Source organism: Bipolaris victoriae, assembly GCF_000527765.1.
Source record: "Bipolaris victoriae FI3 unplaced genomic scaffold scaffold_83, whole genome shotgun sequence".
Classification (NCBI taxonomy): Eukaryota; Fungi; Ascomycota; class Dothideomycetes; order Pleosporales; family Pleosporaceae; genus Bipolaris; species Bipolaris victoriae.
Window position 1 is genome coordinate 107,345 of NW_014575309.1, and position 22,769 is coordinate 130,113.

At 50.1% G+C, this 22,769-nt stretch overlaps 8 protein-coding genes across 8 annotated transcripts; 3 read left to right on the top strand and 5 right to left on the bottom strand.

The window, feature by feature from the left end:
* Positions 1–28: 28 nt before the first annotated feature.
* Positions 29–1,852, top strand: COCVIDRAFT_18538 (hypothetical protein; the record flags this gene model as incomplete). Its single annotated transcript, XM_014698113.1, has 4 exons — positions 29–199; positions 297–563; positions 645–1,629; positions 1,692–1,852. The coding sequence occupies 4 exons, from the start codon at positions 29–31 to the stop codon at positions 1,850–1,852; spliced, it is 1,584 nt and encodes a 527-aa protein (XP_014553599.1).
* A 1,953-nt stretch (positions 1,853–3,805) lies between these two features.
* Positions 3,806–4,984, bottom strand: COCVIDRAFT_40394 (glycoside hydrolase family 5 protein; the record flags this gene model as incomplete). Its single annotated transcript, XM_014698154.1, has 3 exons — positions 3,806–3,962; positions 4,018–4,409; positions 4,463–4,984. The coding sequence occupies 3 exons, from the start codon at positions 4,982–4,984 to the stop codon at positions 3,806–3,808; spliced, it is 1,071 nt and encodes a 356-aa protein (XP_014553640.1).
* Positions 4,985–5,868: 884 nt separating this feature from the next.
* On the bottom strand, positions 5,869–6,198 carry COCVIDRAFT_107169 (hypothetical protein; the record flags this gene model as incomplete). Its single annotated transcript, XM_014698155.1, has 1 exon — positions 5,869–6,198. The coding sequence occupies one exon, from the start codon at positions 6,196–6,198 to the stop codon at positions 5,869–5,871; it is 330 nt and encodes a 109-aa protein (XP_014553641.1).
* A 321-nt stretch (positions 6,199–6,519) lies between these two features.
* On the bottom strand, positions 6,520–8,619 carry COCVIDRAFT_107162 (hypothetical protein; the record flags this gene model as incomplete). Its single annotated transcript, XM_014698156.1, has 1 exon — positions 6,520–8,619. The coding sequence occupies one exon, from the start codon at positions 8,617–8,619 to the stop codon at positions 6,520–6,522; it is 2,100 nt and encodes a 699-aa protein (XP_014553642.1).
* Positions 8,620–9,235: 616 nt separating this feature from the next.
* COCVIDRAFT_107123 (hypothetical protein) lies at positions 9,236–10,266 on the bottom strand (the record flags this gene model as incomplete). The annotated part of the gene is made up of 3 exons (XM_014698157.1): positions 9,236–9,873; positions 10,026–10,118; positions 10,176–10,266. 3 exons carry the CDS (start codon positions 10,264–10,266, stop codon positions 9,236–9,238), a joined length of 822 nt encoding a protein of 273 aa, XP_014553643.1.
* Positions 10,267–11,010: 744 nt separating this feature from the next.
* Positions 11,011–18,627, bottom strand: COCVIDRAFT_107135 (hypothetical protein; the record flags this gene model as incomplete). Its single annotated transcript, XM_014698158.1, has 1 exon — positions 11,011–18,627. The coding sequence occupies one exon, from the start codon at positions 18,625–18,627 to the stop codon at positions 11,011–11,013; it is 7,617 nt and encodes a 2,538-aa protein (XP_014553644.1).
* Positions 18,628–19,373: 746 nt separating this feature from the next.
* On the top strand, positions 19,374–20,486 carry COCVIDRAFT_107199 (hypothetical protein; the record flags this gene model as incomplete). Its single annotated transcript, XM_014698159.1, has 1 exon — positions 19,374–20,486. The coding sequence occupies one exon, from the start codon at positions 19,374–19,376 to the stop codon at positions 20,484–20,486; it is 1,113 nt and encodes a 370-aa protein (XP_014553645.1).
* Positions 20,487–21,178: 692 nt separating this feature from the next.
* Positions 21,179–22,283, top strand: COCVIDRAFT_40399 (hypothetical protein; the record flags this gene model as incomplete). Its single annotated transcript, XM_014698160.1, has 3 exons — positions 21,179–21,346; positions 21,404–21,560; positions 21,619–22,283. The coding sequence occupies 3 exons, from the start codon at positions 21,179–21,181 to the stop codon at positions 22,281–22,283; spliced, it is 990 nt and encodes a 329-aa protein (XP_014553646.1).
* Positions 22,284–22,769: the final 486 nt, after the last annotated feature.

Sequence of the window (22,769 nt, forward strand, 5' to 3'; positions counted from 1 at the left end):
AGAAGAGAGTGGCTTTGAACATTACACAATGATAGGATCAGCCGTCGAATTCATTGAGATGCTATGGAAAAACGTAACGCAAGAGATTTTTTCATCTGTTCTCGTTACAGTTGGCTGCTTGTTTTTTGGACGACTGCTATGGGCTATTTACCTGTATCCATTGTACTTTAGCCCTTACCTCGGTCTTCCACAAGCCAAGGTACGTGTCTATGCTAAAAAGGAAAAAATAAGAATAACTAAGAAAATTCGTGTTTTTCGGAATATGAATGAGTGCTATTGAGCTGATGATAGAACAGCAACGCAAATCATGGATAGGCATCATGATGCAGCCGCTCCAGAACGGTAGCAGGGTCCTCGAATATCTTGACAACACGCCTAACCAAGGCATTTTCCGCGCTCTCGACCTTCTCAATAGAGAAGTGCTGGTGATCACGAGCCCGGAGTTCATCAAAGAAATCTTGCAGACCAACGCATATGACTTTCGCAAAATGGCCAATGTACAGAATTTCATGAAGGTCCTGCTCGGCGATGGCTTGCTTACTGTAGATGGCGAAGAGCACAAGGTTAGCCATTTCCCTATCGTTGACCTAGAGATTCAACTGCGTAGTGCATTGGTGTAAAGACAAGACTGACGTTGTTCGCAGCAACAACGCAAAGCATTAAATCCAGCATTTTCTGCGAAACATGTTCAAAAACTGTACTCTGTCTTCTATTCCAAGACACGCGAGATGGTGTCTTACATCAAAGAGGAGATCAATACATTGCAAGGCCAGCAACCAATTGCCGTCGACATAACTGCATGGGTCAACAGAGCCGCTTTAGATATCATCGGTATTGCGGCGCTCGGCATCGATTTCAACTCCCTAGCAAACCCGGCCAATGAATTGAGCCGTGCTTACCAAGTCATCTTCGAGCCTGACAGCACCTCGAACATTATATTCTTGCTCTCGATCTTTTTTACAACTTGGACAGTCAAGCTCCTGCCGCTGAAGAAGGCGCGCGAGATTCGAGCAGGCTCTGCGTATGTGAAGAGATACATTAAAGAAGTAGTGACCCGAAAAACTCAGGAACATGACGATGAGAAGGCTCTTCACAAAGACATTCTTTCGGTGGCGTCTCAGTATGGTAATTTAACAACGAATGAGCTCGTCAACCAAGCGCGGACTTTTCTGGTGGCAGGGCATGAAACGACAGCAACGGCAATGCAATGGGCGCTTTACACTCTGACAAGGCCAGAGAACCTTCATGTCCAGCAACGCCTACGAGATGAAATTCACAAACAGCTGCCTCCTCTAAACTCGGAACAAGAAATCTCGGCGTATACGCTTGGTAAGAGCATGCCGTACCTTGACGCTGTTAGCAAAGAGTGCCTAAGGGTCTATGGGCCTTCGCCGTTCTCTAGGCGAACAGCTGTAAGAGACACGGTACTCTGCGGTATTCCCATCAGGAAAGGCACAAGCTTTCTGATCCCTAATTGGGCAATTAACAAGTCGAAGAAGCTTTGGGGAAAGCGTGCAAGGGAGTTCGACCCGGAAAGATGGCTTCATGGCAACGAAGCTCCAAATGGAGGCGCTGATGCTCTAGCCTTCCAAACCTTCTCATCCGGCACCAGGGGTTGCATTGGAAAGAGTAAGATTTTCATTCCTGTTTTCAATTATGATCGACGTCAGACTGACGAGATGCACGTATAGGCTTCGCGTTAGCAGAGTTTAAGATAATGTTGGCTGGCCTTGTAGGCACATTTGAAATTACTAAAGTAGCAGACGAGAAAGAGGTAGAAACAGAATGGGCAATAATTGCTCGGATATACAATGGGTTCAAAGTTAATCTGAAGCCAGTAAGCAACTGGTGAACGAAATTTTCAGACCGCCTTCTATGATAGAGATGCTATGAGAGATGGACATGGATTGATACTTATACTACTCTAACAACGTACTTGCCAATTATGAAAGCATGAGATCTTCTCTTACACCTTTGGTGATGTGGAAATAAACGTATCATTGGCTCAAATATCTCATTTGTAGCAATGGGCTTGGGCGACACCATGACTTCCGATCACTTCTCTCGCGTCTACCTTCATTGCATCTGCTGCAACTCGAACCGATAAAAAAGGACTACTGCCACCTCTTTTGAAACGTAGAAGTCAGCAAAATTTCAATGAACTACAAGCAGGAACAATTTGAATGAGAGTGTCCATTTCAATCAGAATGCAGAACACTGGGCCCTAGCTACTATCGACACTACCGAGTATAGTACCATCGCGGAATACTAAGCATGTTCAAACTTATCGGAAGTCATTTCAATCAAGTTTTATTTCACATCCTCGAGTTTTCGATGCGGCGATCACAGCGAGGACGACCACGCATGCTCCTTTTGAGCGGTTAGTGCGACAAAACTCGGACCTCAAGATCGAGAGGAACAACGCTACCCAATTGTATTAAATTAATGCTTTGACAGTATAACCGGCGATCAGAAGCAGGAGAAAGCCGAAGAAGAGGAAACCGAAGAAGAGATAAGGCTTGAAGCCATGGCCCAACTCTCTATCCAGTGTTCCGGTAGAAAGATATTCCATCATGCAGGATCCTCCGGTGACTGAATACTTAGTGACTATCTATGCGTTTATACGTTAGTGAATCGAGTTGAGAACAGATAATCAAGGCGTCTGACGCGAAATAGTTTATGATCGCCTAAAGGGTGCAGTTGCAGCGTCGTTAATCACCAAAGCCGTTACCACAGTCAAGCAGCCATGTTTGACCGTGTTTGCTGACATTTGCGACCACGAATCGTACGATATCATTCTCAACACCACCATGCAGGGCAATGCCAACATGATTGAGGGTATTTTCAGTAGTGCGTTATATTGCGTGACACGATGCGGATAGCTGGCTGAAGGACTTACTCAGAGTCGTGTCGATGTAAAGACGCAATCCTGGATGCACATTTGGCGTCATCTATAACCGACGTCCAGAAAATTGGAACCGGCAAGCAAAAAAAAGCCATGTAAACGCAGATCAACGACTGGGAACCGACAATCAATCCTCAGCGTGTAATAAAAGAGAAGTGACTTCCTGGCGCCTCTCTTTATCCTACCAACTCACTTTGCAATCGTGTTAATAGACACCCATACCTCGCAGTCCAGCGCAACAGAGCCAAAAGAGGGAAACATGTCGAAGGGGGTATCCAGGACTCTACTACCGCTGCACTCACAACGTAGAAGCCCCAATGACAATGTCATGCAAAACATCCCGCTTCGCCCCGTCTCGCAGCTCTACTGCGTTGCTAGTTACCTAGTCGCTTCTCCTAGGTGAACCATAAGTCCGCGCCCATCAAAAGATGCAGCGCATATAGCTAATCCGGGAACATGCTGTAGGATTAGGGTTGACCTCAATCCAGCCCTAGCCCTAGCCCTATGGGGCCAGAGGGTCAACCCTTCTCGCGAGACTAGACGGTGCTTTGATACTTCAATCTCTGAGTAATTTTGAGAGCATGGTTACAATTGGATACTGGGTTTAGAAGAGTGTTACAGCATTGAGGGCAAATGGGGTAGCTCGGAGGAGACGGATCGCATTCTCACTTCATGTCGCGGTATTTCAGTATCGAAAATGCACATATGTAATGATATCTCGTTGTATTCTTGCATGAGAAACCTCGAAACCGAAACTATATACAAATCTTGCTGCCTGATATTCTTTGATGCAATTATCATGATATGCATCCCGCCTTGCAAAGATTGAAATTTATATACAAAGAAGGGATTTGTAGGCCGTGGTCCAACTGTCATCCTGAATGTCGGGAATCAAGCCGTTTACTGGCCTTTCCAGGCACCGACAACGCAAGAGGACACAATGGAAGTGTCCTTCCATTGACCGCCGCTTTGGGTGGGTGTCTCAGTGAGCTCGTAAGTGCCATCGAAGCCGCCGGCAGCCCAGGCAGTGTATCCGAGGTAGACGTCGGAGTTGGAGCTATGGAAAAGTTAGCAAAGGATTGTTTTCGATCCCAGGGTTGAGGAAGGCTTACTTCAAGAACTTGAGCTCTGAGCACAGGAACTTCTGGCAAGAAGCAGTGTTGCCGCCGCCAGTCTCAGACAAGAAAGCCTGGCGCTTGTTTTGCCTGAGCCAATCAGCGAGAGGCTTGAAGGCAGTGTCGACGCTGTCCTTGACGCATTCGGTGTGGGTGCCGGAGTTGTCGCTATCAAGGTATTTGTGGACATCCATGATGAGGTTGGTCTTTGAACCATCGGGGTTCTTGACTTTGTTGAGTGCGGCGGCGGAGCCGGAAGAGACGAATGTCTCTGCACTGGTGTAGCCCTGGCCGGGGAGCAAGATGAGGTTGTTCTTGGCGCCTGCTTGACGGATTGCCGTTACAGCGGCTTGGACAGTGGTGGCCCAGCGCTCAATGTCGGGGATGTCCTGGGAACTATTGTCAACTTGAGGGATATTGCAGGAGATGTGCTGCGACTTACATGGGGCTCGTTCATGACACCGAAAGCAATCTGAGAGTGGCTGCCGTACTTCTTGGCAAGTTGCGTCCATACGTCTGCCAACTTTGCGTCGTCTGGGCCGCCCTGGCCAATGATCTGGCCGTTCCATCTTGCGTAGTTGTGGAGATCAAGGATACACAACTGAGCACCAGAGTTCAAACAACCCTGAACAAGAGTATCGTATTGGCCGGCGTTGTTTGAATCCAGCTTGCCTCCAAGCTGGTTGTTCAGCAAGTACTGCCATCCAACGGGTAGGCGGAAGGCGTTGAGTGTGTCGTCCTTGACAAAGTGGTTCATCTGAGCAATGCCGGTACCACCGCTAATGAAGTTGTATGGCTTGTTAGTTCCTGTTAGAGCACAGCTGCCGTCGGTGGTGCAGCCGAAATCGAATCCAGCCATGTTTACACCTGCGTACTTGACTTTCGAAGCTCGCGGTGTAACATTAGCAGGGGCAGCAGCCACGAGGGCTGTTCCGGCGAGGGCGGTGATCAATGTAGCCTTCATGATTGTGTGGCTGAAAATATCCGGTCGGCTGTGAGGAGTATGAAACGAGTGGAAGCGTGAGGATGCCTTGGTGATTCAGGAGAGTTGCGAGCTTTATATACACATATGCAACGATGAGGTCGTTTCTGTCATGTGTCGCGTGGAACATTGCATCACATTGTTAAGTGCACTATCGTCTGATCCGTCTAAGCAAAACATCGGCAGATTGATTTCTAGCCCCGTTTGGCAATTGACAGGTCGAATGTGGATACCAAAAGATTGTCAGGCACTACCGGGCCAGACTTCTGTCTTGTTTCATTGGTCCTGAACCTGGTGGAGACGACGACTAGGTGATATGTTATGCAAAGATATGAAAAGGCGGGTCTGCGAAGACTTCGCTTGGGAAAGCTTGGTCAGGCTTCGAGAAGCTTGGAGTCGGTAAATTGATTATATTAACTTCAAACGTGCGTTAGCCGCAATCTAGTAGGAATCTTCCAAAACATGGACAGGGGTCAGAGCAGAGATGACGCGGCTGACACGTTGAAACTGCCACTAGCAGCGCCTTATTGGGAAAAGCTTAAGGAACTTGGCTAAAATCCGGGGTTGTTCTTGACAATGGTAATCACGCGCGCAGAGTCGTATCACTGGTAAACGCAATGTTGCGAGCAATGATGTATATATTTTGGTCTCGAAAATGATTATGTGTATATACTTGGGATTGATTATGCGATGAGAATATTCGACAAAGATACCAAGTTAATTGACATTATTGATCAATTGCTGTCCTTAATGACTGACTCGGTAGCCTTGACTTAAAGGTGCGACAAAGCATCAAGGTTTCACGCTTGGCTAAACTGCCGGGCCGTGGATCCACCACCACTGACGACGAGACCGATCGATTCGCATCAATAACACCAATGCGGTCTCCACGGAGTTTCGATCAAATTGCGGAGTGCATGGATCGTTGTAGCGCGGGCTACTGGCGATTGTTTGTTTGAGGGCTTTGAGAGATTGGCTGGGAGGCAAGTATCCGCACAAAATTCAGAATTTGTGGGGAAGCGGACAAGGCACGTTTGACAGTGGAGGCGGAATGGGATGCTCCAGAAGACGAAAGTTCCAGGATTGGATATTGGCGGGTCCGGAACTTCGGAGCGGCACCCTCTAGTAGCTAGATTGTGCGCGAAAATGTAATTGTTTAGATTTACGCTATTCCCACAAGGTGTGAGCAAGCTCATGATTTTGGGCTTATTTCGGAAGCTTGTATCTAGGTAAAGTGGTGGTGTTAGGTATTTGAACAGTGGTGCGTATACGTTGGCTCCGCGGCTCTACAGACGACATACAAGTCGTACGTAAGACAGGATTTTCTTCCGCCTCCCGGACCTGGCGGAACTCCCGCCCTTATTTGCATCGATTGTTTGTTATTCTTTCCCAAGGGTGTGACCAGAACCCTCCTGTTCCTCGTGAGGTTTCCGGTCCTTGGCGTCATTATCTGCTTCTGCGTCCAGCTACCTCCTTGAGGAAAATATACTTCATTCTCTGCTCTACTCTATCAAAACCTACGCTGCCTCAAATGTTGAGCTATTCCAGCCATATACTCTTCTCAGTCGTCCAGAGAAGACCAAAAGAAGCCGTCCTTCAATGATTCCCTGGTGCGGCCGATGCAATGTTATACCCCTGCGCACTACTGTCTTATCCGAAGGGACAAACGTGTATATCGAGCCAAGCTTGGGTTCACATGAGAAGCCCAAGTCATTCATGGCAGCTACAAAGGGTTCCCATCGAACTGGGCTACGAGCTGTAGACGATCTCGAGAATAACGATAAAAAGACGTCAGCAGTGGAGGGTTTGACCTTGAAAGTTTCTATTGATTGAACGGGCGGGTCGTCTTTGGCGCTTTGTGGTGTGATCTCGTATATTGAAGCTTGACTTGGTCGCGTCTTTTCCTTCTGTTTGCGCTGCTGGACAGGCGATTCTGAGCTCTCGGGAGCTGCTAGCATCGTGTCTTGAGTTGGAACTTTAGACTTAGCCTTCTGTGCTTCGTGCTGCTCATGGATGTTGGACACACAGCTTTCAACTAGATCTTCATAGAGAAAACCAAGCTTCGTGCCGGTCTTCTCTACGATGTACTCATCGAGTCTTCCAAGAGTGCCTTCAGCCATGCCTGGTTCGAGCAAGTTGTCGATTGGAATGGCGAAGTCACTGAGGTCCAGACCATTTTTCATCTCTCTGAACTCTTTGTCTAAAGCTCTGTAGCCAGATACAAATGGTTGTTTCTTCTTGTGATTAGGCGTAGGCAACTGCGCGACTGAGGAAAGAGACTGGATGAAGGTAATTATCATCGCAAGGTCGCCCAGAGAGTCATACTCTCGTTCTGAAAGGTTGTCTTGCTCCAGTGGATGGGCTCGGTGGAGGTCCGCTAGCTTTTGAAGCCATTGTGTAGCATTTGACCAGTTGGTCTCATCCTGACAAAGTCGAAGCATGTAATGTAGTTGGGGGTTCTCTGCCGTCAAAGACTCGGGATTTCGTTTCAATGAGAGGCGCGCGATGTCATTTGTCGACGTGCGCTTGAACCATTTACTGCCGCCCATACCAACAGCTAGGCTGCGCTTGAAACTAGTCTGAGCGCGCAGATACTCCAAGTGGCAGGTGTTTGAGAGCTCTTTGAGAACAACCGCTTTGAACTGCTTGTCTGTTGACTCCTTCAGCAGACCCACGAGACGGCCAATGTAATACCATGTAGCAGCAATCTTCACTGCGCCATGGACCGCCTCCAGCACAGCACCGCTAATGTATTTGTCAGTATGCACAGGTAGCATGCGTCCTTTCTCATCGGCGACCAGCTCCGGTCGGCTGAAGAAAGAAAAGTTGACTTCATGAGTTAGAACTGTGGGCTCAGTCGAAATAAGAGCAACCAGATCCTCGCAAGACGACAGGCGGTCTTTCGCCATGTCTACGAGATCCACGAGCTCTACCTTTTTCGGAGGTGAGTGTATTGACAACTTTGCCAGGGCTGCAGTTGTATCCTCTTTGACCTTTGGCTGCTCCGTCCGAGCTCGAGTGGTGGACGCAGTATCAAGGATGTCTTCGATTGCAATGTTGAGAAGCTGCAGCAGGTTTATTTGTCGCATCAGAATGAGCTCTCCGGTGGCCTGGGGTACGATAAACCCGGCCTGCATGGCTGGTTTCATGTTCGCAAGAACTTCTTGCTTCTCAGCAAGAATCTTGACTGATTCGCCGTACCCGTCTTCCGTCAAGAAAAGTGTATAACAATCCTTATATTGGGAGACGTCATTTAGTCTCAGATTCTTTCTCTGCATCATATCAAGTATGTGCGCATGATCTCCTGGTCGCCCATTGAAGCCAGTCGTGTATTGTGTTTGCAGCGGTGAAGTTGCCCGGTGCTTGAGCATGTCGAGGAAGAAGTTTGATGATGGTGAAGTAACGTCACGTAGATTCCATTCGGGAATGAACTTGTAGACATTCTCTAGGCCGGTGTCTTCAGTATGCTTCAGGACAGCACCATCATGAGAGCCAGCCTCCATGATCTTTTTGCGTTGTTCCTGACTGAGCGAACGCCACATTTCTTCGACCCGCTTGCCATGCTGTCGGTATTTCCTGGCAAGATCGTCGTGTAATTCTTTGACGGATTCGTTCATTGTGTATCTGTGAAAAATCGAGTGATGAGAGATGTAGTTGCTTCAATATGTTTGGTTTTGATGCGGGGACAACAGTATCACAGTGCCATGCTATACCGCATCCAGATTAGGGTGGTTTATCGGAAGCGATCGGAAATATCGGGACGTTCCGAAGGGAAGTTGGCCGTCAATCTCGGCCATCAACAAAGCCTGATCAGTTACCACTCTCAGTGAGGTATCACTCAAGAGATAACTGCTGCTTACCGGAGCTGAACTGAATCTATCTTCATCTTCGATATGAAATAATCCAAAGAAGTGTTTTGTTTTGGCGGATTGAGTTTTTAGTCACGCTGTTGCACAATCCCAGCATTGAGATTGTTCTGCCTTCCTTTGCACTTATCACTCTCTCAAGTACTTCACCTAACCTACCGAGCAGTAGGTTTTCAGAGAGATTTTTGTTGAGAGGCAGTAGTCTTACGGAACGAAAAAAGGGTACCAGTTGTGCGCAGAGAATTTGATGTGACTACGGTGTATATTCCAAGAATCAAGATCGCATGATATATCTGAATGAGCGGAAGTAGTACTTCTACCTGATAGAGGTAGAATATGATATGATAAGAAACTAATGGAAGGCCCCTTACTGCTTGCTACCCTTATCTTTCATGACAGTCGTATGCAATTCTGCCCTCGGTTGCCCCTCATCCAACTCGTGCGTTACCTCATGTTCCCTATATGGCTGCACATAACTCATCTGGGGATACTTTTCAACTGTCACCGGGCTCACCTGGTGCTCGGGTGGCACATAGGCACTATACCCTACCACGTTCTGCGACTTGGACTTCTTTCGCCGACGGATAAGCAGCCACGCAAGGATACCTACTGAAATGACTGCGACTCCGCATCCCACGCCGATTCCTGCGGTGGCGCCAGGAGACAGGCGAGTAGATGGAGGTGGTGCTGGATGCGGGATCAGAGATAATGATGGTGGCGTTGAGTCCGAGCTCGTAGATGTGGTACTAGTCTCAGACGCAGAAGAAGTGGTGATAGAGCTTGTGGACTCCGGATACATAGTAGAAGACGTAGCAGGTGAACTCGTATTCGTCAAATCCCACCAGATTGCGGAAGCAACTGAGTCGGCCTCGCTGGCATCCTTAACCTCTCCTGTCATGGGATCGACGAAGTATGTTGAGCCAGTATCGCAGCAGGTACTCAACGAACCGTCGCAATATATATTGTCCCCGCAATATTTCATCTCTATCCACCCGTTCGAAGTCCCTAGGGGCCTGATTTAGTGGATGCGTTGTGAAGTGGTGGGTAGTGGACATTACCTGACACAATGGGGGAACAGTTAGTCCAGTCAGGGTCAAAGCAATAACCAGTGCTGTAGACATCGGAGATAGGGTTATGACAAAGTAGGTTGCTGCCACATCTTTCACCGGAAACACAGCAGTTGTTTGTACCTTCACCGCAGGAGAAGGGTTCGAGGTTATGATATGATGGAGATTCGCTTGCCAAAACGCCTAATTAATGTTTAGCTCGAGTTGCTTGTAGCCTGTTTGGGTTATGTCTATACATACGATCTCCAGAGTAGCAGTCAGCACGGACACTTCGCAGGTGTACATCCGCCAATATAGCAACAGAAAAGATCCAAGACCCGTGATATGACATTGTGAGTAAGGCAATTTGCTTCAAGGTGAAGATTAGAGGTAGAAGTCGCTGGGGTGCGATGAGGGGGGATTTCTATCTTACAATGCGCTTCGCGCAGCGTACCATGCGCCATCAGAAACCAAACTTCCAGAGCACCTGAGCCCTAAATGTACAGCTTTCAAGAAAAACGGGTCTCGTTTAGCGGACAGACCAAAGATGTGGCAGTTGTGGCGCTAATCTCAACCTCTGATTGGTGTAGCCAAGCGAGGCTGAGTACTCAGGAGTACTCAGCCTTACGGCTGAAGGACGACTTGGAGGAAAAAAGAATATAGCATGATAGTATGCTGAGATCATTCCACTGTTTGACTTTGGAGTGAAGACCACTAACCGCTCGTTGGTGGTACTCTGGTGTACGTCTCAGATGTCGAAATTGCGACATAAGATGTTTACCAGTGCATTTTGCGAAAACTTTATCCACCATCTTACAGTAACACCATATCGCTCATCCCGCTTCTTGAGGGCCACAGGCAAGTCCGGTAAGATCCAGCTGGTCCAGAATCATTCCACATCTACCTACTCATGGGCTTGTTGTCTCCGTGTCGCAATCAATCCAATATGAGCTAGATCCACCCAAACCGCCACAAATATTGTGGCTATGTTCACGATTTCGCTGAGCTTTACTGGAACATCGGATCTGCTCCTCGAGCTTTATCTTCAGCTTTATTGCATAGTTGAGGTCAATCTATATATTTTCGAGCACCCATCCTAACCAGCACAAGTACTGATACAATGAACATACTTTTCTGCAAAATCAACATCTACCAAAGGCGCCGGGAATTGGGAAGAACCTAGAACATTATCCTTCAAGGGCGGTCCAGTAACCATAGCAGTCGCGCCTTTGTCGTCAACAACAGCGTCGATCAGCGCTGTGATGCGGGCAATCAGACTCGACCTGTGGGCCATTGCATAGTCGAGAGCTTTTTCTCTCCAAACGAGAAATGGCACGATTTGCTGGCCAGTACTTGCGTCACTCATGAGCTGGAAGAAGTGGCTAAAGGTGGGTGCATGCGCATTGGCAAAGTCGTAGTTTTGGCCGATGAGATGCAGGTCCTTGGTCATCATGGTAACTATGGTCTTGGACAGATAGTCAACAGGTAACACGGCGGCAAGGTTGGCGTCGATGGATGGGAAGAGACCCATTTCCACACAACCGGCGATGAAATGATGTAGAAAGTCACCGCGGTCGAGGCGGAAGCGACCAGTGGTAGATGATGCGGTGACAAAAGGCAGGCGGTAGACGGATACTTTGGCACCACGCCAATGTGCCGCAGCCATCATGCGCTCAGCCGCGTATTTTGACGTAGCATATCCATATTCCTGATCTCCTTCTTTCACGTCGTAGCCCATGTACTTGGGTATTGTGGACATTGTGGAAATAAGATGGACTGCTTTAGCCTTGCCCTGCGAGGCCAGGCGCAGCACTTCATGCGCGCTCACTATATTGGGTCCGACATAGTCTTGGAGCGGGCGCATCCAGTCTACGAGTGCGCCTGAGTGACATATGGCATCTACGTGATCTGCAAGGAAATCAAAGCTGTGTTCGGGCAAGCCAAAAAGAGGTTGGGACATATCTCCTACAACAGGGTGGAGAAGTGGTGCATATTCCGAGTTCCAAAGGCTGTAGCTGGCCAGAGTCGCCGTCAAACGTTCCATAGCTTCGTCGTCGGTCTCGGCACGTACTAAGCAGTAGACGGCAGTGCCAAGCTCCAACAGGTCATGAGTAATGTGAGCACCAACAAAACCCGTGGCACCCGTGATGAACACATTCGAAGGGGTTGTAGGGGCCTTGAATGTATTCTTAAAAGTGAAGCTGGGATCGACACAACCTCTCTTGATTGCTTCGAGGTCAAGAATCGGGACCATGTCAGACATGAGCGTGGTAGTGGCGGTGCTACTCCCAAGCGAGGAACCAGATTCGCTGTCATCCAAGTTCAGGTCGGACAGCAAGGTGTGAGCGAGGGCTTTGAGGTTGGGATGCTGGAATGTGATGTTGGCGGTCAATGGCATGCCTGTCAAGTTAGCGAGTTGATTGCGTATCAAAACCGCAGTCAACGAGTCGATGCCAATATCCTGAAGAGGCTTATCGACATGGACGTCACTAGGTTTTGTGAAGCCCAGTGCTTTGGCCACAGTGTTTTGAAGCATGCTCAACATGAGATGAGGGCGTTGCTCGAGGTCTGCATGGAGTAACTCCTTACGCAGATGGTACCCTGGAAGCAGTTGTTGCACAACTGTGTTGCCACCGCTGAGGAGAGAATGCAGGAACGGAGGGTTTTCGCCTCGTTCCTGGTGGTAGTTCTTCAAACGAGGCTGGTCCAAGGCAGCGGCGACAGTCAGAGTTCGATGACTGCGCACAGCGTGTTCAAGTAACGCCAAACCGTCTTCCGGGGCAAGCAAGTCAAGGCCAGATTGAGCGAGACGTGCTCGAGTGGGACCGATGATGTTGGCTGCCATGCCATCACCCTCCCAGGGGCCATAAGCTACAGACGTGGCGGGTAGACCTTGGGCACGACGCAAATATGCCAAGGCATCCAAGAAGGTGTTTGCTGCAGCGTAGTTGGCAAGCCCAGACATACTCAAGACGCCCGATATGGACGAAAACATGATAAAGAAGTCAAGGTTGAGATGCTGGGTTAGTTGGTGTAGGTGCCAGGCTCCGTCTACCTTGGGAGCAAAGACGGTGGCGCATCGCTCCGGCGTCAAGGCCCGGAGGACACCATTGTCTTGGGCGCCGGCGGCGTGCACCACGCCGCGTAGAGGTGCCTTGCCATTGTCAAACATGGCCATGAGTTGCTGGACGCTCTGGCAATCCGCCATGTCACAAGCAACGACGGTAGCTTCTGCACCTAGCGCAGCAAGATCATTCACGAGCGCCTGCGCACCCGGCGCTGCCATTCCACGGCGCGAGGTCAACACCAGACTACGTACGCCATGTGTGCTCGCCAGCCATCGCGCAACTCTTGCACCGAGATCACCTAACCCGCCTGTGATGATAACGGCTCCATCTGGACGGACCATAGGTTGTTGCTGCTGAACAGGGGGTGGCAGTTCTTGTGGTAGAGAGATAGGTTGTAAACGAGGCACTAGGACCTGTCCGTGGCGCACTGCGCATTCAGGCTCCATTCTGAGCGCCAGCGCCGCCGCGAGAGCATCAACGTCGATGCCATCGTTGTCATTGTTGTCTTCGTAGTGGTAGTCAACGTCGATGAGGCGCAGAGGCAAGTCGGGATGTTCGCTGCGGGCCGTACGCATTAGGCCCCATAACGGCCCGGCGGCCAATCCCGCCCCTTCATGGTGTTCGTCACGTGCATTCACGCTAACACCGACCGCTTGGCGCGTCACCCATACCAGCTGTGGTATGAACTGTGTGCTCACGGCATCCTGCAATTGTGCCAGCCCCTTAAAGGTCAGTTCTCGTGCCTGGCCTGCGACATCATCAGAGTCCGTTTCTGCGTTCCACAGACACAGCACCCCGTCAAGCCCTCGGCCATCCTGCAGCCGCTCAATCCGGTGGAGGTTCAGACCAGCAGACACCAGGCCCGCTTCCACTCGTCTTACCCATCCTTGCTTCTTATCCGAATTCGCACACAGCAAGCCCCATGAGCCGCCTTTGGTCAGATTCGAAGTATCAGCCTGCTGCCATGATACTTCAAATGCAAGTCGATCCACAGCACTGAGAGTCTGGTGCTGGCTCTGGCCGTTTTGTTGTACACTACTAGTATTGAAATCGCCACGAGTATGAGGAAAGTGTTCTCGCTGGAATGCATATGTCGGCAGCTCCACCCACTCACAGTAACCCAGAGGCTCAAAGTATGTATGCCAGCTTATAGGTACCATGCGCTCGTGCATCTCTGCAAGGCTACTTTGAATCGTCCACGTGCCAGGCTTCCGGGTGGTTAGTGATGGCAACCAGGCAACTGATTGATCGGCTCCAAGGCACGCCGCTCCCAGTCCGGTCAAAACAGCTTGCGGCCCCATCTCAAGAAATATGTTAACACCCTGCTGATCAAGTGTCTGGATGCCATCCGCAAAACGCACGGCGCCGCGTGCCTGTGAAACCCAATAGTCTGGTTGTTGGAGCTCATCCGCCTGAACGAGCTTGCCGGTCAGGCTGCTCACTATCCGCAATTTTGGTGGGTGGAATTGTACACTCTCAGCCACAGCTTGAAATGCTGCAAGCATGCAGTCCATGTGGTGCGAGTGGAAGGCGTGCGATACATCAAGTACGTTCTTCTTGCGTCCCATACCAGTAAAGTGTGTCACCAACTTGTCAACAGCGTCACAATCGCCAGATACCACAGTTTGCGTTGGCGTGTTGTGGCCTGCAATATCGACCTTGTAGACAACCCCAATGGTATCTATCGCTCTTGAAACCTCTTCTGCACTAGCCTCTAATGCAACCATACTGCCACGGATTGGAACAGCTTGCATCAACCGACCACGTGCGGCGACCAAACGACAGGCGTCTGAGAGGTCCAAGATCCCACTGACATGCGCCGCTGACAGCTCTCCTACACTATGACCGAGGATGTAATTCGGTCCTACACCCCAACTTTTCCAAAGATGCCAAAGAGCCACTTCCAACGTGAAGAGCGCTGGTTGCGCAAAGTCTGTTCGTTGCAAAAGTGCAGCAGCCTCGCTATCCGGAGTGGCGTGCATTACCTCCCTCAACGGCATTTTTAGTTCGGTAAAATGATCCGCTATCTTGTCTATAGCGTTGCGGAACACGGGGTAGATGTCGTAAAGATCTTTTCCCATACCAGCAACTTGGCTTCCCTGGCCAGTGAAAAGAACAGCTATACATGGATTGGCCGTATATTCACTTGTCCTCGCCATGGAACCTAGTTTATATATGAGCTCTGCCTTATCTTCGGCAATGACTACTCTTCGCCGTCGGTAATGGTTTCTGGTAGTCGCTAATGAGAAAGCCACATCCTTTAGATGATCTCGATTGCTTTCTTTTGCACTCTCGATGTATCGTCGCAACTTCTCAGCCTGTTGGCGAAGAGCGGCATCAGTGTGGCCCGAAAGCAGGAATGAGAATCCAGCTGGCAGTGAAGCCAGCAACGGATTCGAAACCTCATCTTTGGGTGGAGCTTCTTCTATGATAACATGGGCATTGGTGCCGCCAATGCCAAACGCACTGATACCTGCTCTTCGAGGCCGATCTGCTTGTGGTAGCCATGGCTGAGGTTCTTGTACAAGTGCCATGTGAGCACCCTGCCAGTCCACTGCTGATGTCGGCTTTTCAGCATATAGAGTCCGGGGGATTTTGTCGTATTTCATCGCTAGAATGACTTTGAGCAGTCCTGCCAAGCCAGCTGCCGCTTGTGTATGCCCAATATTCGACTTTGCTGAACCTATCCACAGTGGCTCGGATTCAGTTGATCGACTTCCGCCAAACACTTCGGCCAGGGCTGTTCCCTCAATGGGATCTCCCAACTTAGTTCCGGTGCCGTGAGCTTCGACGTAATCAATATCGCTAGGTGTCAGATTTGCTGAAGCTAATGCTGTGTGCACAAGTCGCTGTTGTGCGATTCCACTCGGCACTGTCAAACCTGGGGCGCTTCTTCCTCCATGATTCACAGCGGTGCCTCGAAGAAGCGCGTGGATCTTGTCACCATCTCGAACAGCATCGCTCAAGCGCTTCAACAGCACCATTGTGCACCCTTCAGCCCAGCCCGTCCCCTGTGTATCCTCTGCAAATGCTCGGCATCGCCCATCAGGAGACATGCCTTTGAGCTGGCTAAACTCGACGTGCATTCCAGGAGTGAGCAAAAGTGTGATTCCACCAGACACGGCCATATCGCACTCCCTTTGGCGAAGTGCATTACACGCCAGATGTGTCGTGACAAGAGACGAAGAGCACGCTGTGTCGACCGTGAGGGCTGGTCCTTCGAGGCCAAGGACGTATGACAGGCGACCAGACATAGTGGCTCCTGCTGAGCCTGTTGCATCATACCCACCAAGCTCCTGCAAACACGGCGCCGTCGAGTGCGCTGGGATGCTGCACACACCCATATAAACACCTGTGCGGCTACCTCGCAGCTGCCTATCTGTATAGCCAGCCCGCTCAAAGCCTTCCCAGCACGTCTCCAGCATGATACGTTGCGCAGGATCCATAGCCCGTGCCTCTTTGGGCGAGATGCCGAAGAACGATGCATCGAAATTATCGACAGAATCAAGAAATCCACCTCTTCGGCAGTACGATCTACCTGGAGTGCCTGGGTTAGGATCATGGAGGGCCTCAGCATCCCAGCGGTCTTTTGGCACGTCGGTTATCACATCGTTACCACGCTCCAAGATATCCCAGTACTCTTCCGGGGACGAGACTTGACCTGGCAACCTGCACGCCATCGATACAATAGCAATGTCCTCGTTATCTGGCCTTAGGCGGTGATCCTGTGAAGTGGCAGGGTCCGGTATGGTTTCGCCCTCCCCTTCTAGGTATGTCGCTAATGTCTTAATAGTGTAATGTTGGAAAAGCCGGGCTGGAGACAATTTCCAGCTAACTAGTTTCTGCACATGCTTTTGCATTTGGACTAACCGTACAGAGTCGCCGCCTATCTCGAAGAAATTATCCTCAGGTCCGATGCAGTCGTGACCCAGAACTCTTGACCAAATCAGCTGAAGTTTGCCCTCCATATCGGTCAACGGTCTGCTGATCTTGCGCTGCACTGCAATCTTTGGATCTGGCAGGGCTTTTCGATCAATCTTGTTGTTTGGTGTCATAGGAAATGTCTTGAGGCTGACAAAGAAGGCTGGCATCATATACGCTGGTAGAAGCTGCGCTAACCATGGACGCAGTAAGCTTTCAAGTGTCGGTTTCGCCTCGGTTTCGTGACTGCTATCACCGTCCACATTTATGCAGTACGCTATCAGTCTGTCGTCTCTGCTAATTACGACAGCGTCTAGGATATCACTGTGGTCGGTTATTGCTGCCTCGATGTCGCCGAGTTCAATCCGATGACCTCGTATCTTTACTTGCCCATCAGCGCGGCCTAATACGATCAACCTGTCTGGACCATCGAACTTGGCTATATCACCGGTACGGTATATAAGACCGCTGTGGAAAGGGTTTCGAACGAAACGCGATTGGGTAACTTCGGGCATGTTGCGGTACCCATTAGCCAAGCTTACTCCGCCGATGTATAGCTCGCCAGCAGACCCAAGGGGTACAGGCTCAAGGCTTTCACCAAGCACATAGAGTCGGTAATTGGTGATGGGCTTTCCAATGACCACATCCTTGCCTGGATATACTTTCCAGATGCTTGCCCAGACTGTTGCCTCAGTTGGGCCATACATGTTCCACACTGACTCTGCACACGACAGTAGCCGGTCGGCCAGCCTACGAGACAGTGCTTCGCCACCACACAATATCCTGGAGAGACGCGGCTCTCCCTTCCAGCCAGCATCCAGCAGCATTTGCCACGTCGCAGGTGTTGCCTGCATCATGGTAACATCGTGTTGCCGAATCAATCCGAGCGTGGCCTCTGGATCCTTGACCTCGTGCGCCTGGGCCATGATCATTGTCGCGCCACATATCAATGGAAGAAACACTTCTAATGCTGCAATGTCGAAAGATATCGTTGTGATGGCAAGTAACCGATCTGTTTCCGCGCATCCTGGCTCCCGCTGCATTGCGCACAAAAAGTTCGATAGCGCTCCGTGGCTGATCTCAACGCCTTTTGGCTTGCCGGTAGAGCCAGAAGTGTAAATCACGTATGCGAGATCTTCTGCCTTTGGGTTCACGTTTATGCTGCCTATCTGAGACTTCGATTCGGCCATCTCGTGTCGTGTCTCGTCAAGATCCAGCGTTGCGCACCCCCAGGATTGAGAAGCAAGTCGTGTGCTGGCACCGACAATGACAAGTATCGGGCTTGCATCTTCGATCATGTGTCTGATGCGGTCTGTAGGGAAGTCTGGGTCGATGGGCATGTAAGCTGCGCCTGTCTTCATGACGGCTAGCAGCGCTACGACGAGGTCGATGGAACGGTTCAGGGCGATGCCAACGACCTCGCCGCGCCTGATGCCTCGGTTTACTAGAATGCGGGCAAGTTGTGTTGCGAGTGTTGTGAGTTTTCCGAATGTTACTTTCTCCTCGCCGCATATCATTGCAATCTTTTCATGATGTCTTTTAGCGGTGTTTTGGAGAAGACGAGGTAGGCTGTGTCCGAGGATGGTGGTATCGAGCGTGTCATTGTATCGCTCAATGATGTCTTGGTAATCTTCAGGTGAGATAGAATTACTCATGTTTGACGGCCTTGTATCTTGCCGATGTGAAGTTGAAGGGGGCGGGATAGAATTTTCAAGGATAGCCATTGTTTAACGGACTATGGGAAGTGAATGAGAAGTTTCTTTGGTTTGACGTCTAATGTATGACTGATCATTCAGTTGGGGTGATGCTGAAGCTATAGGAGCACCTTGTACGATCTCTAATCTTCAGAGAGCAGTACACGATTTTGTAATGTCAGTTTCCAACCATATTCCTCGATGGTAAAGATCAAACGTGGCCCGACTCCGATGACCTAAACAGGCAAGACGACTATTCCGTGCCTCCATAGACTAGCTCCTGGGTCGGTTACAGGATTGTGGATCGACGATCAGCAAACCGGACCTGCTTATGCGAATTAGTCTCCGATAGTCGGTGATGACAAGATCGGTGCCCATTCCTTCTCCGGCTTTGCAGGAGGCAAATCACTCACAGATTCTCGCAATGTATTTCAGACCTTTCAAGCGTTTTCCTACTTGGTGTTTCTCGTCAAGACGTCTGGGTTGCCCAGGAGCTCTTTCACTTTATCATATCGACAGTTTTGATCATTAGGTCTCATCATCAAAAGGCATACTTCTATTTTCTCTCCATTCTGAACGTACTCATTGGAATACTTCATTTCAGAAGACCTCTACCAGTACTCATTACGACTGTCACCATGCAAGTAGCAACCGAAATTCCGGTCTCTGCTCCGTTTACGGATGGTTTACGGACTGCTCCGTCAGAAGAACCCTGGGACTTCTCTCTTGGTCCCAATCCCACCAATCTCAAGCCTCAAACCAAAGGAGAAATCTCAATGACTATTGAGAGTTCTGGAGAGCTGCAGCCACCCTTTGCCGATTTGGCATGGGCATGCAACAAAGAAGCATCCAACGACTTCCGCTCCGATTTCTTCACCAAGCCCACACTACCCATGCTCGAAGCCATCATCAACACATCCCTCGGCGATGGCGACATGGACGAGGACAAAACCACTAATTCCTTCCAAGACTACGTCGCCGACCTAGTAGGCCACGAGGCCGCCCTCCTCGTCGTCTCCGGCACAATGGGCAACCAAGTGGCCCTCCGCTCCGCCCTCGGCGCACCACCACACTCGATCCTCGCCGACCACCGCGGCCACATCATCATCCTCGAAGGCGGCGGCGCCTCCAGCCTCTTCGGCGCAATGATCAAACAAGTCGTCCCATCAAACGGCCACCACCTCACCCTCGCCGACATCAAAAAACATGCTACCACCACCACAACCGTGTACGACTGCCCCACCCGCATCATCAGCCTCGAAAACACCCTCTGGGGAACCGTCATGCCGTTGGCAGAAATCCGTGCTATTTCGCACTGGGCTCGCGCTCAGAACCCGCCTATCCATATGCACCTCGACGGCGCCCGTCTGTGGGAAGCAGTGGCGGCTGGAGCCTGTACATTGCGCGATATGGGCGAGTGCTTCGATAGCATCCAGATGTGCTTTACCAAGGGTCTTGGAGCCCCTATTGGTAGCATCGTGACAGGGACTTCTGCGTTTATCCAGCGAGCGAAGTGGAGTCGCAAGCTGCTAGGCGGAAGTACGCGGTCGTCTGGTGTGATTGCTGCGCCGGCTCGTGTTGCTATTGATCAGGTTTTCCTTGCCGGGAAGTTGAAGGCTGCGCAGGATAAAGCGGCACGGGCGTCACGGCTGTGGGAGCAGTTGGGTGGGAAGCTGGCTGTGCCGACTGAGACGAATATCATTTGGGTTGATCTTGAGGCGTCGGGGTTGGTGTCTGAGGCTTTTTATGCCATGGCGGCGAAGTTTGATATCAAGATTGGGGCGCCGATTTTTGGGCGGATTGTGTTTCATTATCAGATCAGTGAGGGGGCGTTTGGGAGGCTTTGTGAGTTTTTTAGGGCGGTGTTTAGGGATAGTGGGAAGTTGTGATAGAGTTGGTATGGATAGATTGGACTTGTTATGAATCGATTGTTTTGCGCACATTCGTAACTGAGATGTTGGTTTTTGATTCATTGACTGCAAGAGGCGTGAACGTACGAATTGTACACTTGCCGGCATTAAAATTCACTTATGATCAACAATACAGTCAGAGACATGCATATCAAGGAATTCATTGGTACCATCTGCTCGTGATTGGATTGGCACACTTTTTCATTGTAGACGTTTTGCGATGTGATTGGAACGAAATGGACGAATTGACAACCAATACTTCGAGCCTCTCATCCCCACTTGCTTGGTCAATGCCAAGACTGATCGAGATGGTGATAGAGCTCTGTGTATACAACCCCTGTTCGGAAATCCGACAACCGTTCCGAGATCTCACCTTGCAGCCGATACAGTCGTAGGAATAACGGATGCAAGATCGGGTAACGTCCGTAAAATCCTCTTGTGGAGCCTCCGACTCCGGGTCAGCACCATCATCGCTGATGATGCCAAAAAATCGACGATGGAAAACCGACTGAGGTTATGAAGTCGTCTATCAATTGAAAATGAGTTGTTTAAATGATGAATGGAATATGCATAATATTGGGTTCGAACTGTAGTAACACAACGCTCATCATCGTTTCATCTTCAGAACATTGATTTAATCTATCTTGGACTTTTCACACCTCACCGCCAACATGGTCAACATGAATCTCCGAACGCTGGACTTTACCAAGTTCACCGGCACTGATCAAGAGCGCAAGGAATTCTGTCAAGCGTTCCTGGATGGCATTACTGAAGTTGGCTTTGTCAAGCTGATGAACCATGGCTTGGACGACAAGACCAACTCGGAGCTGTTCCAACAGGTAGTCTCGCCAATAAGCCTAGTTCACTTCTCTCTGCACATGACTGATGACTAGCAGAGTCGTAATTTGTTCACGCTTCCCCGGGAAGGCAAAGAAGAGTTCGCCAACGTTATTGGTCCTAAGCCGCAACGCGGATGGAGCTGCATCGGTGCTGAGACGACTGCGACGTTGAACACGCCAGGTGTGATCAACATGGTCAGGGTCAACAACGAGGGCCTGAAGGACCTAAAGGTAAGCACTCCCGTTCCTAGCAATCTGGAACATGTACTAAGCCTCTTTGCAGGAGCACTTTGATATGGGACCTGTTGATGACCCCGAGTTTCCAAATGTGTATCCGTCTGAAGAGAAGGCTCCTGGCTTCAAGAACTGGATGGAGCAATACTTCATTAAGAGCCAGCACCTCTCGCTGCAGCTGATGGAAGCTCTCGAGATCGCATTGGATCTGCCCAAGAGCGCTCTCGTCGATCGATGCGAGGGTCACGCGAGCGAGATCAGAATGATCTACTACCCCGAAACCAACGTGAAGGAGCTCGCGGATGGAAAATCAAAGCGCATCTGGCCGCACACTGACTTTGGTATCCTGACTCTATTGGCGCAGGGTAGTACGGGCGGTCTACAAATTGAGGATAAGAACAATCCTGGAGGGTATGTATCTGTGCCTCTTGTCGAAAAGACGGAGCTACTCATCAATGTTGGGGACACGCTTGAGCGGTGGAGCAACGGAAGAATCCCGGCTGGGCTGCATCAGGTTGCGGCTTCGGGTGAGACGGAAGACGGGACGTTGCCGGAGCGTTACTCAGTGGCTTTCTTCTTGAAGGCCAATCGCAAGACGTCTGCTGGGCCGATTCCTATTTTTGTGCCAAAGGGTACCACGTCCAAGTATGAGGAGATGACTGCGCTTGAGTACCACCGACGCCGTACCGCTATCATGTACTAGTCATTTTCGGATGCTGTATGTAGTTCTGGAGAGTTGACATCTTGTTCTGGGGAATAGCCATTTTGTTTTGCATCCACTCAGTACGCTTTCTTGCCATGCCCCCCTTGTGTCCCTCTAAGCTGTGACGTGTTTTTCAGAGTGGCGGTCAGTTGAAACTAGTGGCCAGGATAAATTCACATGGAATATGTTGGTGCGTATGCCGGATAGCTACGTAATTAGGTGATGAGGGTGTCCGATGTTTATACGAACACGACCCTCATGCATAGGCCCCAGTCAGGTGTCCTGTAAAGCGGTTCCCGCCTTAGTCAAATCTAAACTGAATCCAGATGAGACGCTTCTTGGTCGTCTCCGCGAGATATGCAGCCCTCTAGACGAGATATGCAGCTTCTTCCGAGGCGAGATATGGAGCCGCTTGTAAGGCGACCAGCGATGGAATAGTATTTATCACTGCGTAATGGTTTCAGGTGGAAGCGAGCCAGTCATGCA